This window comes from Entelurus aequoreus, linkage group LG06 (assembly GCF_033978785.1).
Source record: "Entelurus aequoreus isolate RoL-2023_Sb linkage group LG06, RoL_Eaeq_v1.1, whole genome shotgun sequence".
Classification (NCBI taxonomy): Eukaryota; Metazoa; Chordata; class Actinopteri; order Syngnathiformes; family Syngnathidae; genus Entelurus; species Entelurus aequoreus.
This window is the reverse complement of record NC_084736.1, coordinates 81420299-81433619: the sequence shown is the minus strand read 5'-3', so window position 1 is coordinate 81433619 and position 13321 is coordinate 81420299. Positions and strand designations below refer to the sequence as shown.

At 37.6% G+C, this 13321-nt stretch overlaps 1 protein-coding gene across 3 annotated transcripts in view; it reads left to right on the top strand.

The window, feature by feature from the left end:
* ankle2 (ankyrin repeat and LEM domain containing 2) overlaps nucleotides 1-13321 on the top strand; it is a 35663-nt gene that overhangs the window by 21456 nt on the left and 886 nt on the right. For all 3 annotated transcript variants that reach the window (XM_062051635.1, XM_062051634.1, XM_062051633.1), the window contains exons 10-12: nucleotides 3126-3313; nucleotides 6244-7042; nucleotides 9519-9650. In XM_062051635.1, coding sequence (XP_061907619.1) covers nucleotides 3126-3313; nucleotides 6244-7042; nucleotides 9519-9650 — 1119 coding nt within the window. The remainder of the gene's footprint in view (nucleotides 1-3125; nucleotides 3314-6243; nucleotides 7043-9518; nucleotides 9651-13321) is intronic.

Below are 13321 nucleotides of genomic sequence, written 5' to 3'. Positions count from 1 at the left end.
GTGAAATATTTCTTCAAACTTATTATGATTAAAATTCAAAACAATTATTCTGGCAAATCTAGAAAATGTGTAGAATCAAATTTAAATCTTATTTCAAAGTCTTTTGAATTTCTTTTAAAAATTTTGTTCTGGAAAATCTAGAAGAAATAATGATTTGTCTTTGTTAGAAATATAGCTTGGTCCAATTTGTTATATATTCTAACAAAGTGCAGATTGGATTTTAACCTATTTAAAACATGTCATCAAAATTCTAAAATTAATCTTAATCAGGAAAAATGACTAATAATGTTCCATAAATTATTTTTTAAATTTTTTAAAAAAGATTCGAATTAGCTAGTTTTTCTCTTCTTTTTTTCGGTTGAATTTTGAATTTTAAAGAGTCGAAATTGAAGATCAACTATGTTTCAAAATTTAATTGTCATTTTTTTTTTGTGTTTTCTCCTCTTTTAAACCGTTCAATTAAGTGTGAATATTATTGATTATTAATAATAACATAGAGTTAAAGGTAAATTGAGCAAATTGGCTATTTCTGGCAATTTATTTAAGTGTGTATCAAACTGGTAGCCCTTCGCATTAATCAGTACCCAAGAAGTAGCTCTTGCTTTCAAAAAGGTTGCTGACCCCTGCTTTAAACAATGTAACAAGGTTTTCCAAAATAAATCAACTCAAGTTATGAGGAAAAAAATGCCAACATGGCACTGCCATATTTAGGGTCCGCACAGGACCATTGTCAAAGGAATCCCAAAGGGAGTCCTTTTGCAATGGGACGAAAGGACCCTATTGAATTTGTAAGGTTTTATTATTATTCTTCATTATTATTATTGCACCGCCACAAAAAAACGCTAATTTGACCCACTTACCATGCTTCAAAACTCACCAAATTTGACACACACATCAGGACCTGCGCAAATTACCATAAAATAAAAAATGTTACTACATTACATATGTACTTACATCATGTATATAAAACCTTAATAGATGTATTTGGATTTTTTTAAGGGCTTTATAGGCAGAATAGATCGACTCCCATAGGCTCCACTGTAAGCAGACTTTTGATTGCATTTATTTACTATTGAAGTGAAGTGAATTATATTTTATATAGCGCTTCTCTCAAAGTGCTTTACATAGTGAAACCCAATATCTACGTTACATTTAAACCAGTGTGGGTGGCACTGGGAGCAGGTGGGTAAAGTGTCTTGCCCAAGGACACGACGGCAGTGACTACACTGCAAAAAGTCAGTGTTCAAAAACAAGAAAGAAAAATACAAACATGAGGGGTATTTTATTTGAACTAAGCAAAATTATCTGCCAATAGAACAAGAACATTCGGCTTGTCAAGACTTTCCAAAACAAGTCAAATTAGCTAACCTCAATGAACCCAAAAAAACTTTAAAATAAGTATATTCTCACTAATAACAAGTGCACTTTTCTTGGTAGAGAAAAAAAAAGAGACCTTTTTGCTCAATATGTTGAAAAATATTCTTAAATGAAGTAAACGCTAGTGCCATTATCTTGACATAATGATATGCGCTCGGCATTACATTTCTTGAAACCAGCAAACTTATACTAAAAACAAGTTTATTGTTCTTAATGGAAAGGCAACAAGGCAAGCGCTTGTTACTCTCGGGGTCTCCTAGCCGCTCAGGCAAATCATATTGTCTAAAAATGCATTTTTCCATGGATAACATGACATCATTGCATCAAGTGCGTGCTCTTTCAGTCAATCAGTGCACATATATACAGCCCGGCCCCCGGCCAAAATGTTTTTAATTGTAATTTTGAGGAATTTATCAGAATGTGCATGAACTATTTCTGTTCAAAATTGTTATAAATGTCAAATGTTTAAATATTAACTGTCAGTTTACTGTACTGTGCCAACTGTACTACTATATGAGTACGTGTTTTCTATTGTTCATTGAAAATAAAACAGCAAAGTCCATTTGGCTGTCATCTGTTTTAATTATGAGACACAATTGTGTCAAAGTCATGATTTTTTTTTTATGCTTAAAATAAGAAATGATTACTTTAAAAAAGTAGTTTTATACTTGTGAGTGTTGATGACACAGCTTTGCAACACTTGATTAGGGATGATGTTCGAAACCGGTTCTCCCGGTTGTTCGATAAGAAAAGAACCGTTCGATAAGAAAAGAACCGATTCCATGGACTCGAATCCCTTTTTGAGAACCGGTTCCCGTTATCGAGGCCACTATAGTAAAGAAAAAGAGTTGGTTCTTTATTGGAATCCCTGGGAACGAATCCCGTCCCACAAGAAATGCCCTGTGGGACATCACAGGAAATGACGTAGCTCAGTCTAATGACTGAGCTACGTCATTTCCTGTCACACAAGCAGCAAAAATAATGGACCCTAAAAAACGCCTCAAGGCATCACCTATAGTGATCACAGAGACAGATTGTTTTTGTGTTACTGTATATATTTGTTTTTCTGAAAAAATCCCATTTAATATACTTTGGGTAACAACAGTCAATTTTTATTTTTTTAAATTTTTTTTAGGGGGGGTAACAGTCAATATTTATTTATTTTATTTCATTTTTTTCTTATAAAATAAAAGTGAGCTTTTGTTAAACCAAATATTGTGTTTTTTTCCATATACAACAACCTATCTGGATTCGATAAGAGAATCGATAAGGAATCGGTTCGATAAGAGGATTCGATAATGGGCTCGAACTCGATAATTTCTTATCAAACATCATCCCTACAGTTGATATTCTAGTTTCAAGCATGTTTTACTCAATATAGCTCATCAAATCTCAGCAACAAGCTGTAATATCTTACTGACATCATTTAGGACCAAAACCTTTAAAACAAGTAAAACACTCTAACATAAAATCTGCTTAGTGAGAAGAATTATCTTATCAGACAGAAAATAAGCAAATATCACCCTTATTTGACATATTTCATCTTACTTGTGTATTCTATTGCCTCCACACACATAACCTTTATTTGACGTTTTTTTTTAAATGTATCTTTACTCTTTTCGTCATTTTTTTTAGTATGGACTGTTGTTATCTACAAAATCAGCAGTGTATCAAATAACCCTTTTTTCCAACTGCATGCCAATATATTTTTGATCCTAAGTCTAAACAGTCCATGTTTCTTCCCACAGAGATCTGGCTCATGAGATGGGTCACCCCTGGGCCGAGTATTGGGATTTTCTCGACAGTTTTGTGGATCTATCGTCGACCGAGGGACTTCACAAGATGGAAGAATACCTCAGCAAGAGGGATTTCTGCCCACGGACTCGGGAAGAAGCGGAGAATGAGAACAGCAACAGATTTAGAACACCCTCCCCAGGTAGACCCCCACTCATCCTGTTAGTGAATAAAGTAGTCTCAGAAAAGGAACACTCCGTTTCCTGAAGCATCTCTTTCCAGTTTAAGTTGATTACTTTTCATATAATTTTTGTCTTTATTTAACCAACTAAATAGCCTTATTTTATAGTATTATAATAACTTTTAATGGACTATTGAAAAAAGGAGCAATATAAAAGGCCAAAGTAGCAAGTATTTAATCAGATCTCACCTTACACTACGCTTATTTGTCATATACTAAGTATTACTGTGTATATATATATATATATATATATATATATATATATATATATATATATATATATATATATATATACACTACCGTTCAAAAGTTTGGGGTCACCCAAACAATTTTGTGGAATAGCCTTCATTTCTAAGAACAAGAATAGACTGTGGAGTTTCAGATGAAAGTTCTCTTTTTCTGGCCATTTTGACCCCACAAATGTGATGCTCCAGAAACTCAATCTGCTCAAAGGAAGGTCATTTTTGTAGCTTCTGTAACGAGCTAAAGTGTTTTCAGATGTGTGAATGTGATTGCACAAGGGTTTTCTAATCATCAATTAGCCTTCTGAGCCAATGAGCAAACACATTGTACCATTAGAACACCGGAGTGATAGTTGCTGGAAATGGGCCTCTATACACCTATGTAGATATTGCACCAAAAAGCAGACATTTGCAGCTAGAATAGTCATTTAGCACATTAGCAATGTATAGAGTGTATTTCTTTAAAGTTAAGACTAGTTTAAAGTTATCTTCATTGAAAAATAAGGACATTTCAATGTGACCCCAAACTTTTGAACGGTAGTGTATATATATAAATAAATATAATATATATTAAGAAAAATATATTATATTTATTCTTATATATATAATATTTTTTCTTAATAGGAAATGTTTTTTTTTGTATGAAAATAATCTCATTCAACTTGAATAGGTAATCATTTATAGATCATAATCGAGTATGGCAAGTATGACATTATATTGCCAGTATTGATAACATGCTAACAAAAGTGCTGCCCATAGGTGGCTGTATAACATCAGGAGATTGATGTACAGTGCATGTCAATGCAAGGACAGAGAAATATCTCAAATATTAAATATCTCAAATAAGGGTGATATTTGCTTATTTTCTGTCTGATAAGATAATTCTTCTCACTAAGCAGATTTTATGTTAGAGTGTTTTACTTGTTTTAAGTGTTTTGCTCCTAAATGATCTCAGTAAGATATTACAGCTTGTTGCTGAGATTTGATGAGCTATATTGAGTAAAACATGCTTGAAACTAGAACATCAACTGTTGCAAAGCTGTGTCATCAACACTCACAAGTAGAAAACTACTTTTTTAAAGTCATCATTTTTTATTTCAAGCATGAAAAAAAAAATCATGATGCCGAGCACATATCATTATGTCAAGATAATGGCACTAGCATTTACTTCATTTAAGAATATTTTTCAACATATTGAGCAAAAAGGTCAAATTTTTTTGTCTACCAAGAAAAGTGCACTTGTTATTAGTGAGAATATACTTATTTTAAGCTATTTTTGGGTTCATTGAGGTTAGCTAATTTTACTTGTTTTGGAAAGTCTTGACAAGCCGAAGTTTCTTGTTCTATTGGCAGATAATTTTGCTTAGTTCAAATAAAATACCCCTCATTTTTGTATTTTTTTCCCTCGTTTTTGAACACTGACTTTTTGCAGTGCACTGCAAAAAGTCAGTGTTCAAAGTCATGATTTTTTTTTTTTTTTTCATGCTTGAAATAAGAAATTATAATAATATTGATATTTTAGTTTCAAGCATGTTTTACTCAATATAGCTCATCAAATCTCAGCAACAAGCTGTAATATCTTACTGAGATCATTTAGGACCAAAACACTTAAAACAAGTAAAACACTCTAACATAAAATCTTATGTATGGCCGCGCAAGTCCCAGGATGCCCAAAATGTCCATAACACACCCAGCCGAGTCCCACGGGGAGGGGGGATAAAAGTTGGAAAAGTCGGCAAAAGTCCCAAAAATGTTCAAAATACCTACCCAGGTTCGAGTCCCACAAGTGCCCACAATGTCCAAAACACGGCCAGCAAAGTCCCACGGGAAGGCGGGGAGAAAAGTCAGAAAAGTTGGTAAAATATTCAAAAATCACACCCGGGTTCGAGTGCCACAAGTCTTAAGACTTGTGGCACTCCATGTGGGACTCGAACCTGGGTAGGTATTTTGAACATTTTTGGGATTTTTGCCGACTTTTCCAACTTTTACCCCTCCTCCCCGTGGGACTCAGCTGGGTGTGTTATGGACATTTTGGGCATCCCGGGACTTGCGCGGCCAGCGGCGGGACTTGTGGGACTCGAACCTGGGGAGGTATTTTGAACATTTTTGGGGACTTTTGCAGACTTTTGTCACTTTTCTCCCCCACTTCCCGTGGGACTTTGCTGGGTGCGTTTTGGACATTTTTTGCATCCCGGGACTTGTGTGGCCGGCGGCGGGACTCATGGGACTGGAACCCGGGGAGGTATTTTGGACACAATTGGGACTTTTGACCATTTTGGCCGCCTTTTCCCCTCTTCTTCCCCGCCTTCCTGTGCACCATTGCTGGGTGTGTTTTGGACATTTGGACAAAAATAGTTTTTCAACATATTGAGCAAAAAGGTGTCTTTTTTTTTTCTACCAAGAAAAGTGCACTTGTTATTAGTGAGAATATACTTATTTTAAGGTACTTTTGGGTTCATTGAAGTTAGCTAATTTTACTTGTTTTGGAAAGTCTTGACAAGCCGAATTTTCTTGTCCTATTGGCAGATAATTTTGCTTAGTTCAAATAAAATACCCCTCATTTTTGTATTTTTTTTTCTCGTTTTTGAACACTGACTTTTTGCAGTGAAGTGACGACCTTGCATGATTTTGTTTAATCTCTGCTTGCAGGCAAGCCCAAGAAGTTCTGCAACTCCATCTCCGTCGGTGCCTTCCTGGATGAAGGCGAGGACATCAGCCTGGAGGAAATCAAGAACCGCCAGAACGCGGCGCTCACCAGCATCACCTCCTCCGCCGCCTCCAGCGACAGCCTGATGGGAGCGGCGGGAGGTCACGACTTCCGCATCATGCCCATGGCGCTGCAGTACCGGGGGGCCGACCTGATCGAGACGGCGGCCGAGCGGGACCCGCTGTGCTGCTGCGACCACGGCCTCCTGTCTCCCGGCGTCGTCTGCCAAAACGAGGTGTGCGCCTCCTCGAGAGCGCGGACTCTCAACGGCGAAGAGATGTTTCCTCAAAGCTCGCAGTCTTCCTGCGGCCTGCTGTCGCCCGTCTCCAACCTCATGATGGAGTTTGAGCGCATGTCGCTGCAAGAACCGTCGGACCACACCGACGCCACCTTCAGTAGCGACCTGAGCTGCGGTCTGAAGGGGATGTCTCTTGGTCACGGCAGCCCCAGCAGGGAGGTCCTGGAGGGAGGAGGAGGTGCGGAGGAGCGGCACAGCAGCAGCAGCAGCAGCTCGGAGGAGTTCTTCCAGGCGGAGGACGGAAGCTCGGATGCAATGAGCAGGACAAGGGGGGCCACTTCAGGGGTGCGGAACGTCTGCGCCAGATCCAAATCCTGGGACCACGGGGGGAGGGACCTGAGCAGCTCGGGGTCTTCGACGTCTTCTTACAAGTCCTTGGACAACTCCCACGAGTTCCTGCCGAGGACCCCGCCTCACGTCCGGAAAGGACTCTTCATCGTGGGGTGAGTACCTCGCTTGTCAATTTGGTTTTTGTCGTCAGAGAGACTAATTCTGTCTTGTCTCTGGTGAGGGCAGTCGCATTTTTCCCCGCTCCCTTCTTCTCCCTGCTTGCTCTCTTTGTTTTGTCTTGTCTGCACTTTTTTTGAAGCCTCTTTCTTTGCGCGGTCCTCCCCCACCCCGCGCCTTCACCACCGCTTTGAATCACATCCAGCCAGGAAGAAGAAGCTGTTGTAGCGTGCATACACACACTGCATTGATATGACGGTGTCACATTTAAAGTGTTATCAGTGTTTCCCATAAACTGCCAAGATACCTGTGGCGGTGGGGGCGTGGCTACGGGCGTGGTCACCATGACATCATTGAGTAATTTGCATAATTTACTACAAGGATATGATTTTCTCTAAAAGGCTCAAAAAATGTATACTTACTAGAGATGTCCGATAATATCGGCCGATATATGCGTTAAAATGTAATATCTGAAATTATCGGTATCGTTTTTTTTATTATCGGTATCGTTTTTTTTTTTTTTTTTATAATTAAATCCACATAAAAAACACAAGATACACTTACAATTAGTGCACCAACCCAAAAAACCTCCCTCCCCCATTTACACTCATTCACACAAAAGGGTTGTTTCTTTCTGTTATTAATATTCTGGTTCCTACATTATATATCAATATATATCAATACAGTCTGCAAGGGATACAGTCCGTAAGCACACATGATTGTGCGTGCTGCTGGTCCACTAAAAATACTAACCTTTAACAGTTAATTTTACTAATTTTCATTCATTGCTAGTTTCTATGTAACTGTTTTTATATTGTTTTACTTTCTTTTTTATTCAAGAAAATGTTTTTAATTTATTTATCTTATTTTACTAATTTTTTTAAAAAGTACCTTATCTTCACCATACCTGGTTGTCCAAATTAGGCATAATAATGTGTTAATTCCACGACTGCATATATCGGTTGATATCGGTATCGGTTGATATCGGTATCGGTAATTAAAGAGTTGGACAATATCGGATATCGGCAAAAAGCCATTATCGGACATCCCTAACACTTACTAATTAATAATAACAGTTTTGTTTTAAACATCCATCCATCCATCCATCCATTTTACAATATAATTACAACACTTTATGTACATATTTATATACAGATTTGAACAATAAGTTATTCACTGAAATATATTTATTAATTGTGGTTCTTACAAAAAATATATCTTATAAAATATAACAGCTAAAATGTCTCTTAAAGCTCTGCCCCTTTAATTAGTGCATACTAAATCATTTAACTTTAGCCTACTACTACAAGCATATTATTTACCAGCAACATAAAGTGAAACAGAGGCAGAGGTGTCCTGCCACAGTCAGTAACAAATAAACAGAAAACAGTAGTGGTCAAATACAAATAAGGCAACAAGAGAAGTATCCTAGACTTCTCTTTTGTAAAGTAAATCTGAACAGCCTATATGGACATCTACATCAACTATGTGATTTGCCTGAGAAGCTGGACAGGACAAAAAAATAAAATAAAATTAAAAAAAATTATTATTATTATTTTTTTAATTTTTATTTGTGTCGGACGTAATTCTTTTGTGGCGGGCCGCCACAAATAAATGAATGTGTGGGAAACACTGGTAATCTTTTTCATGGATTTCACCTTCATTTGCAGTGTATTTGATCAATAGTCATGCTTCTAATCATCCTGACCTGGGACTAAAGTTTATGTGTTAAATAAATAATAATATTTGTGATTAACACATGCTTTCATATCATGTGACAAGGTTTATCCTCTTAAACTGTAATTAGGTTACATATCATTTTTGAATACGACTAAAACCAAGCGTAAGATTACTAATTTGGTGTTAATATTTGTCGTGAAAAAGTTGGAACACGGGGTCAAAAAGGATAAGAACCCCTAATTTGCCGATAATTAATCACATCCAGCCAGGAAGAAGAAGCTGTTGTAGTGTGCATACACACACTATAACATTGTCACATTTAAAAAGTAATATTTTTCATTTGCTGTGTAGTTGATTAATAATTATGTTTCTAATCATCCTGACCTGGGCCTAAAGTTTTTCTCCTAAATAAATAATAATCTTTGGGAATTAACACATGCAGCAGTCGACCTCCAGGGCCCCAAACCCCCCACCCCCTCTATTGCGAATTGTTGTGATTAAATGTAACACATTTATGTGTGCATGGCATGGAGGTTTTTTCCCACTCCAGACTAGGACCCCTTAGGGGCCCGGTCTAGATTGTATTTTTTTACTCATCTTCTTCCCCAGCGTTTGACCTTTTTCCCACCTTTTACGGGGCGCCTCGTGGCGACCCATCGGCGTTCCTGTCCTGTAACCCTGTACACTGTTTGTTTGTCTCATCTTGAACGGGTTTGTGCTGAAAACATAGTTTCGTTGTACTTGTGCAATGACAATAAAGTCCTATCCTATCCTATTTTGGAATTCCCACAGAGCGTCTCCGAGCAAGTTGGACAGGCAGGTGTTGTCGGCCATGGAAGGTGTGGAGGTGGAGTCTCAAACATATCCCAGCATTCACAAGTGGATGAGCACAATAAAGTCCTTCTCTGCCTCAGACATGCAAAGGTCAGTGTGTTTGCCTTCTGCAACGGTCGGCCCTTGCCACCTGGCGGTCCTTTGAACCCTTGTGTAATGTTCATGTTGTTACTAAGCCAGCGTTTGTGGGTCTGATGGACCCGTTCCATTTTGTGGCTTTTAATGCCTCACAATCAAACACTTTTATGTTAAAATACTCATAATCTTCACTGTATTAAAGCAGTATAAAATAGTACGTCATTGTGGAGGTCTTCCACTTCCGGGTTCCTCGGACCACCAAGGACGGACATGACAGGCTCAAAGGTTTTGTGATTTTCTTTATTTTGCAATAAACGTACGCTCTGCTTTTCAGTAATCGCCTCTCGTGACAGTCTCGCTGTTCGGGTTGCTTTTCAGCCATCCACTCTCGTCTCCGTCTCCGTTTCCGTCTCGCTCGGGATTTTTCTTCACCATCAACAACTCCAACTTCTCCCACCTTCTCCAACCTCTTCCTTCCCGGCTGCTGCCATTTTATAGAGTGACAGGTGATCAGACAAACGCGCCTAGGTGGGCCACCTACGCACCTGTCGCCGATCTCGGAGCCCGCCCCGGCACACCCGCAGGCCGCGCCCCCTCACAGTCATCAAATTATTCAGACAAATGTAATAATTACAAATAAAGTGTACCTTATCATTATTCTAAGCATGCAGAATATACATTTTCGTATGATTTAAATAAAGTAAATAGTCACCTTTTGGCTGAATAAACGTAAAGTACCTTCCATAAAATGTAAATTGCCTTAAATAGCATTTAGGCTCCTACAAGCCACTAGTGTTGTCCCATACCAATATTTTGGTACCGGTACTAAAATGTGTTTCAGTACTTTCCCGTACTTTTCTAAACAAAAGGGACCACAAAAAATGCCATTATTGGCTTTATTTTAACAAAAGAATCTTATGGTACATGAAACATATGTTTATTATTGCAAGTTTGTCCTTAAATAAAATAGTGAACATACCAGACAACTTGTCTTTTAGTAGTAAGTAAACAAACAAAGACTCCTAATTAGTCTGCAGTAACATATTGTGTCATTTATACACCTATTATTTTGTCAACATTATTAAGGACAAACTGTAAAAAATGTATTATTAATCTACTTGTTCATTTACTGTTAATATCTGCTTACTTTCTCTTTTAACATGTTCTATCTACACTTCTGTTAAAATGTAATAATCACTTATTCTTCTCTTCTTTGATACTTTACATTAGTTTTGGATGATACCACAAATTTGGGTATCAATCCGATACCAAGTCGTTACAGGATCATACATTGGTCATATTCATATTCATATATTTACTGAGTTTATAAACATAATATACATTTTAAAAAGGAAAAAAGATTTTGTGACGATAAAAAATATCCATGTAATCATAGTAGTGTTGTTCCGATACCAATATTTTGGTACCGGTACCTCAATTATTTCGATAGTTTTCTAAATAAAAGGGACAACAAAAAATGGCATTATTGGCTTTATTTTAACAACAAATCTTAGGGTACATTAAACATATGTTTATTATTGCAAGTTTGTCCTCATGTGTCCAGGGACATATCTACTAAGTTTATAAACATAATATGAAAACTGGGTACTTTTTAGAGGTGGTATAGTACCGAATATGATTCATTAGTATTGTGGTACTATACTAATAGCGTACAACTCTAGTAGCCACAAGGGCACGTCACAAATAACGCTCTTTTGTTGGGTCTCAGGATGTTGAAAAATTAAGGGTAATTATTAGGGGTGTAACGGTTGTGGGAAGCAGATCAGAATCATATCCATATTTAAGTGTTACTTCTTTCTAAAACTCCTATAGTCATATTTACATCAGCTAATGTCTCGTGTGGTACGAAGTGCTTGCATTCGAGTGTCCTTGGTTAGAGTCAGAGCGCTGTTTATTCTCTTTGTTGAGACTGCCATTACATTCCTAAGATAAGGAGCACAGCTAGACTAGGGAAACAGCAGGTGGGGAGGAGGAGGAAGGAGAAAATCACAGCACTTCCGTGAGTTGGAGAGGAGACCGAGCTAGACCGGGCGAGGGAACGCTGGTGTACTAGATTGGTCTCACGTTTCTAAGCTTGGAGAATAAACCACAAAATACCAACTTCTGCCTGGTGATTGAATATAAACATCAGCTTATTGCCATAAAAAGAATCTGGGAGAGACTAGCAATTTGAATTCCCCATTGGAGGAATGCTGGTCAACGCAACACGGTACACAAAAATGTCGGTTCGGTATGTACCTCGGTTTAGAGGTCAAGGTTCGGTTCATTTTCGGTACAGTAAGAAAACAACAAAATATAAATTTTTGGGTTATTTTACCAAAATTTGCAAAATCTTCCACCAAAAATATTTTTCTTAGTGTAATATTTGATGTGAAGTAATGGGAACCTTGGATAGGTCAATAATTCATAATAACATTGATTTTGATTCAATATTATGTTTTGAGCAATGACAGTTTGAAAGAAAAAAAAAAACAGCTTTGTTTTATTAGTCAACATTGCAACTTTTTCTAAATTACATTTAACCTTTTTTATTTCACTTTTGTTATGTTTTTGTTTATTTTAATAGTATTTTTAGAATGTGCCGTGGGCCTTTAAAACATTAGCTGTGGGCTGCAAATGGCCTCCGGGGGCACACTTTTGACACCCCTGCTATAGATAATAAAATATTAAATGTGATAAATCTATGGATAAAAAGCAGAGCCTGGCGACGCATGCGCGTTTATCATAACTCTCTCTCTCTCTCTCTGTCTCTGCCCCTCCCTCACCAATGCTGCTGTTTGTTTTGTTTTTAACCCCTTCTTAACCCTGAACGTACATTGAAAATACACGCAACCCTAACTCAAAATGCCGGACATTTGAGGCATTGAAGAAACTCCGCCCTGACAGCTCCGCAAAAGAGGACATGTCCGGTGAAAAGAGGACGTATGGTCAGTCTATCCTAGCCCGTTAGCTGCTAGCATGCCGTGTGTTGTGCCTCGGTGTGCATTGTTTACACAACGTGCGTTACGCTACTTAATATGTCTGTGTGGAAACTCGTTCGGAACCGGATCCCCCGTACCGAAACTGTTCAATACTGTTACACCCCTAGTCCAGGGACATATTTATTGACTTTATAAACATAATATAAAAACTGGGTACTTTTTAGAGGCGGTATAGTACCGAATATGAATCATTAGTATCGCGGTACTATACTAATACCGTACAACACTAGTAGCCACAAGGGCCCGCCACAAATAACGCTCTTTTGTTGGGTCCCAGGATGTTGAAAAATGAAGGGTAAATAAAAAAAATACCAAATTTTCCGGACTAAAAGTCGCAGTTTTTTTCATAGTTTGGCCAGGGGTGCGACTTATACTCAGGAGCGACTTATGTGTGAAATTATTAACACATTAGCGTAAAATATCAAATAATATTATTGATCTCATTCACGTAAGAGACTAGACGTATAAGATTTCATGGGATTTAGCGATTAGGAGTGACAGATTGTTTGGTAAACGTATAGCATGTTCTATATGTTATAGTTATTTGAATGACTCTTACCATAATATGTTACGTTAACATACCAGTTGGTTATTTATGCCTCATATAACGTACACTTATTCAGCCTGTTGTTCACTATTCTTTAGACATTTTAAATTGCCTTTCAAATGTCTATTCTTGGT